General features: G+C 41.5%; 1 protein-coding gene across 1 annotated transcript; it reads left to right on the forward strand.

The window, feature by feature from the left end:
- The first annotated feature begins 395 nt into the window (after positions 1-395).
- Positions 396-6,625, forward strand: LOC125744896 (PTB domain-containing engulfment adapter protein 1-like). Its single transcript, XM_049017183.1, has 9 exons — positions 396-443; positions 580-651; positions 915-1,016; positions 1,884-2,021; positions 2,811-2,915; positions 3,825-3,914; positions 4,074-4,134; positions 6,177-6,353; positions 6,450-6,625. The coding sequence occupies exons 1-9, from the start codon at positions 396-398 to the stop codon at positions 6,623-6,625; spliced, it is 969 nt and encodes a 322-aa protein (XP_048873140.1).

Here is a 6,625-nt window from a genome sequence, read left to right on the forward strand (position 1 = left end):
ATTTGGAAATAGTCTCCTGAAGGGCGATATATCTGGTATAAAAAATTGTTGGATTCAAGCTCTTAAAAGTTTAAATCTATATAATTTAATGACCTACTATTAAAGATGAATTACTCTATGCCTGAATGAAATATATTTGAATAGATTTACATAGGTCATGTAGTCCTAAACACGCACAGCACTGTATGGGGTGAAAGTGACAGTTCAGTTCATCCTGTAGACTAGAGTGTGTTCGTATCCAGAAACATAATTTTAGTGCTACTAGCATATAGACTATTATGCCAAGCAATGAAATACTCAAATAATAAAAATTTCCAGAAATATTGTATATTCACCTCTGCTCACAGATTTATAGCCTAAGCATAAACCTAATTTCAGATCGACGCGGGTGAAAGATGAATGACATCTATGAGAATGACAATGACATTTCATTCTCAGTCAAGGTAAGCTGGCAGTTTCCTCCTCAAGGACAGAAAGTTTCTTAAATGCCACTGTAACTGATTGCGCTCATACATACTGAATCCTTAGTGAGTCTTAACTCCTCCATAACTGTGTGTAACAATATACGATCAATTACAGTTTGTCGGTCGCATAGAAGTTGTTCGACCTGTGGGATTACAGCTTCTAAGTGAGGCACTCGACAGTTTGAAGGTAAAATACCATTATCTTTGTGAAAGCTGAAATTGAGAAATGCCATCATAACTGTGAGGTTCAAATTATAAATAAAGTAGTCTTTTAATTCATATTCTGCATTAAAATTCTGATTACATAAGCTAGCGATGTTACATTCATCTTTCAACTTGAGAATAGAATATTTATAAAATTATTAGTAAACTGCAAATCATCTGCAAAATATGCTTCCTGAAATTAAGTACTTTTTTCGATCTAATTTCTTGTATACCTTGTTACCATAGAACTCAGATCACTCTACAAGCTCAGAGGGAAAGGGGAAGAAAAGCAAAGTTTCACTGTTTTTGTCCGTGAATGGAATCGATATCCTGGAACACGAAACAAAGGTAAAACTGGAACTAATGAAAGTAATTAAACTGAATTGGTGCACTCTGTTGCCGACCAGAGACCAAGCATCCAACCAATGTGGTATCACTGTACTTGGCACAAATCAGTTTTATACTATTTATTTTGTATTAATTAACCACAAACTAAGTCTTAGTTACATCCCGATCTAATGTTAATTCATCATTTATGAATTGTGATACTGATCTCATGTTTGTTCATCATTAATTAATTAATAGTGATGCATCTTTCATCCCAAACACTTACTGTATTTGTTATTATATCTGTTAATTGTGTGAACCTTTGTGATCTACTGAACTTAGGGACAAATAATAATGTTTGTTCATCATTAATTAATAGCGATGCATCTTTTATCATAAGGAGTGACTATATTCGTTCATGATTTGTTCTTAATTTGTACTTCAGTAGTAACTGAGTCATCACTAAGTTTTTGTGCCCCGTCAAGTGAAGTGTTACCAGTATTGCAAACACAGACCAATTTAATTGTTTAAATAGGGCCAGTATAACCTTCATGTGTTTAACCAAAACAAAAATAATATCTATGTTGAACAACCAGCAGATACTGTAGCAGATATAGCAACTAATGTTTAATTTTGTGTGATTGAAAGTTCTGCAAGTTGTCAATTGCTATGTATAAAGTAAGACTAAGTTAAAAGGATTTATAATAAATTAAAATGTAATACATCATTGTAATTTGTGTCCCATTATGAAAATTAATTTCACTCAATTTTTCCATCTCACCTCTTTTCTTTCATTCCTCTTCTTCATTTTTATATCTTCTTCTCTGGCTTGTCCATTGTTTTTGTCATCAACGCTGCCCACCATACCCTACCTCTACCCCAAACCAGTTTATGCTGTACACCTGTCCTCTGTTCTTAGTCTCATACTGTGCCGTTCACCCGACTCTGCCCGACCACTTTGGCTTTGTGGCCCAGCACCCTGCCTCTGACACCTACTACTGCTACCTGTTTCGGAGCAAGAAGTTTGTGAGTGAAACCACAAAAGAAAATCTCCTTCCCTGTTGTGGAAGGCAGCCAATGTTCACGTCAGAAACACCCCTGCATCTTTTATCTTGGCACTTATACAGAGGCAATGAAGTACATAAAAGCAAGCTTAAGAATGTCTAGAAGATTAAGTCTAAATTAATGTGAGAGAAGATTGATAAGAAACAGTATTCAGGTCAGGTGAGATCATGTTGGGGAACATGCATTGGTGCAGCGTGTTGCCAGACCCACCACACGACGGAACACCTCAGTATCCCAGATGGTGACCCCCCCAGGCCGACACACAGTCCAATTCCACCCTCCAGAAGTGCCGATCTATCTGCCACAGCCAGGTGTTATGTGGGCGTCCCCTTGGCCTGGTCCAGCTGTCTGGGTCCTCAGCAATGAGGATCCTGCGAGCCGGATCACCCTCAGGGAAACGCGCCACATGGCTGTAATGCCGTAACTGATGGTCCCTCACAATGCAGAAAATGTGCCTCATTTGGGACTCCCTGGGCAACAGCTCGTTCAACACAAAGAGACACAGTACCAAAGGAGTCCAGTCTTCATCTCAGGTCACTGGGTAGCATCCATGTCTCACAGTCATGCCGCAAGACAGGGAGTACCAGTATTAATTGTCTATATGCTATCTGCATAAATAAAGTTTAGAAATGACTATGTTACTACTGAGCTGTAGCGGGCCAAAGGTTAGTGAAGAGCTTGTCAAAACAACTGTTCTGTTGATTTCTCCCTCTGCTTCTCTTGCATACATCTTTCCTATATGGTTTTCAGTCTCACCTGCTGGTGTCACTGATTGGCGATGCCTTTCAAGCTTCTAAGAGGGATGAGAACATCGGTCGCAACAGGGACCTGGTGGTGGAAGCTCTCCGACACAGGGTATGCAGCAAGGGGCACTTGTTTCTTAAAAAAAACAAAAATACAAAACATCCTCACCTGCAAAGCACACTTAAGGCACATGCACTTACAAATGCCTCTTGACAATTCCATGCAAAACGAGGATGTCCATCCATCCATTCACTATGAATGACCAATTATGCAATTAGAATTGTGGTAGTTCTTTAAGAGTTCATCCACAATAGGAATTTAACGTTGTTGTTGGTATGTTATTTAGTAGACAGAATATTACACTATATAAAATAATTCATTATACTCTTCTCGTCAGATTAACATGTTCTTAATGTTCTTGACCAGTGTTTCCCAACCCAGTCCTCGGGACCAGGGGTCACCAACATGGTGCCCGCCGGCACCAGGATGCCCCCAAACACCACATAAGTCACATGTGGACCTGTTCTAAAAATAGCACAACTCACCAGTGAGCAGCGTCTAAAATTTAATTTTATCCTGTTGCAATTCTTCTTTAATCACATTTGCATTTACATAGATTAATGCAATATCTAAAAAAAGCATTTAAAACGTGTTTATTATATTGAGCAAATTTGTTATTTAAGTTGAACGTACCAAACTGGTAGCCCTTTGTATGATTCAGTACCTATGAAGTAGCTCTCAATTTAAAAAAGGTCGATGACCTCTGCCCTAGACAGTCCACGTTACCCCCTGCGTCCCCCCCCCCCCCCAGTTCGCTGCCTGTGTTGGGGTCCTAAAAGACCGGGTTAGTTCTTGACGACTGTGTAAGGACTTGACAGTTGTGCTGTCAAGAATGTTTATGAGAACTAAGTCACTTATCATACTAGTGTGGTTCCTCCTATGTACTACAGTGTCTTGTTAGTTCTGGTGATACTGGTTTCTGCCTATTGCAAGGGCCCGTAACTCTACTCATGCTTTTAGAATAAGATGCTGCTTAAGGAGAATGCAGAGCTCAAGAGGAGAATCGCTGCACTCACCCAGGAGGAGGATTTGAATGAGAACTCTTTTGGGGTGAGTGTTTTCACTGATGCATTGAATGCACGGTACTGGCATGTCTAACACCTAACAAATCAGAACCCTTAACATATGTCTGTGCTCTGTGAAATCAGCATTCCATCAGAAATACAATACTGTTTCCTGTTCGTAAGTCTTCTACTTTCTAACTCTCAGGATGGAGATGAGGATGTCATCAGAGACAAAGTATTTTCAGAAGCTGAATCTAAAACATCTGGTAGGTGTATATGGGACACATGTAAAAATCCAACATACATTCAAACACCATCTACACCTGTTTAATATCTGGCATTATTTTCCAATACACTACTAAGGTGTAATTCTGTATTCAATGAAAGCATGATGTACAAGAATATTTGTGATATTAATAATGTAACTATTGTCTTTTTTTAGCAGTAAGATTTCAAGCTGCAACTGACAAAATGCCTTTGCTAAGAAGACATGAACAGAGAAATCAGAGTGTTGAAATCACAGACTTTCCTGGAGTATAACGGCCTGGGGAACACACACTGCTCGAAAGATCTCAACCCTGAACTGAAGTATATGTGTAATAAAATTATCACGAGAGCTTGTAACAGGTACATGGCATATTATGTTAATTTCAAATTGGTAAAGGAATTTTACTATTTTGCTTTGCATTTTATTTTTGTTTTCTGGTAAATTTTGTTTCAGTAATTTACGAACACTTCTCTAGTGGACATTTTGGTGAAAGTACATTGATGTTGAGATAATCAACATTGTACTGTTTGCTTCATTTGTGTATTTAAAAGTACAGCTAATCTGATGGGTGTTTCAGCTGCATATGACCTTTGACACATACCATTACTGACTATGTTTCTTGCTTATCACTGTACCCACTTCTCCGTGGTAACCTAACAAATGTTCATTTTAAATTGTAGGCAGTAGTGACTCTGTAGTATAAATCTAGTCTTACCAGGAGTAATTGCCAAATTTTCTGGTACATATGTTTTTTTTTCTTTCTTGGCATAACATTAGTTTAATGTAATTTATCAGACACAAATAAAACTACATGTAAAAATTAAGAAACTGTCATTAATAAAAAATGTTAATAAAAAATACCAATTCATATAATTCATATAATTCATTGCGCTCACTAAGAGCCTTGTCAATATTTGCTGTCATCACCTTTTTTTTAGTAACGCTGGAGAGGTCCAGGCAAATAAGGACGCAAAAATTGGAGAAAAATCTTTTATGAAATACTCCACGGATTACAGCCCTTCCCGGGGGCTACACACACCTCGACAGGAATGTTACAAATTCAATCCCCACTCCAGTCAAATTCAAGGTGCAAAGCACAGCAAGCTTGCAGCCACAATACCAATAATCCAGATGATATAAACCACAGCAATCTTATAATCACAACGCTAGTGCATTAATCCCCCTATAGGCACCAAACGGGAACATTCCCAGCCCTCCTGCTCATAACCATAATCCGCGGATAAAAGTCATACATCCACCCACACTCACATTCATCCCAAAAATACAGCGTTAAAAGTGGCTACTTCCCTAAAGAGAAGCACACCGGCTCCCCCGCGTTCTCCAGGGAAGGGGGGGAGTTAAAGTTCCTCAGCCGATGGTGCTTATCGGTCCTCTGCTCGCTGCCAGCCTTTAAAACAAACGCAGTTCCTATCCTGCTCTAAACATTCACCTCCTCCCGTAACTAACTATCGTCGTCCGCGACCGGTCTAACACCAGCGACGGACACACCGCGTTTTCTTCCCCAAAAATGCTGACAGCCGCCCCAACCCAAACTCTCGCCGACAAAATCTTTGCATCTCCCCCTCCCCCTCATCTCCAAGTATGCGTCTTCTTTATAACTCCCCCCAATCCCAGACAAAGTTATTCCTTCAACCAAACCCAAACTCAACCACAGTTTTTATGCTGGGGTTAATGTCTAAGGAAGTTTGAAACTCTGCAGTTATTGAGTCAATGGAGCGTTGGTGACTTTTACACGCTATGCGCCTCAGCACTCGGCGATCCCGCTCCATTACTTTACGTGGTCTGTCATTTTGTGTCGGTTTTTGATGTTCCTAAACACTCATGAGTTTGTACACTGCTCCAATAAAAATAATAAATACCTGGTTTTAAAAGTACCTCAGTAAAAAGTACTATACATTCAAGTGTCACGCCCAGCTCGTACGATCCTTGTGTGTGCCACGCCCCCCTGATTATCCAAGTGTGCTTCCCTGATCGTACCCAGCTGTGTCTAGTTATTTTGCTCCGTCTTGTGTATTTCAGTCCGCTGCCTCCCCCAGCAGCTTCCCCCTGTGCGGAGAACACACACCGGGCCGCTATGCAGCCTGAGCCGCCGCCTCCGCTGCTCGCCGCAGCTGCCGGACCTGAGGAGCTCCCTCCGCTGCAGCCGCCAGAGCAGCCGCCAGAGCAGCCGCCAGAGCAGCCGCCTGAGGCTCCCGAGCAGGCGCCCCCTCTGCCTGCGGCTCCCTCTGCCTCAAATGACTATGCCCCCTGTAGCTCCTGTCCCTCGCCCCATTCCTGTCCCTTCGGCCCCAGTCCCCGAGGAGGTCCTGGACAATCTAACCACCGCTCCTCCCTCCTTGGAGGTAGAGGAGCTTGAGTGGGACCCCTTGGGAACCTCCCTTGTGACTCCTCTGCCCTCGCCCCGGCGAGCTCGACCCCGACCAAGGGTCCATATGTCTGTCCCACAAGGGGAGAGGACACAGACGTAG

The sequence above is a fragment of the Brienomyrus brachyistius genome, chromosome 6, assembly GCF_023856365.1.
Source record: "Brienomyrus brachyistius isolate T26 chromosome 6, BBRACH_0.4, whole genome shotgun sequence".
NCBI lineage: Eukaryota > Metazoa > Chordata > Actinopteri > Osteoglossiformes > Mormyridae > Brienomyrus > Brienomyrus brachyistius.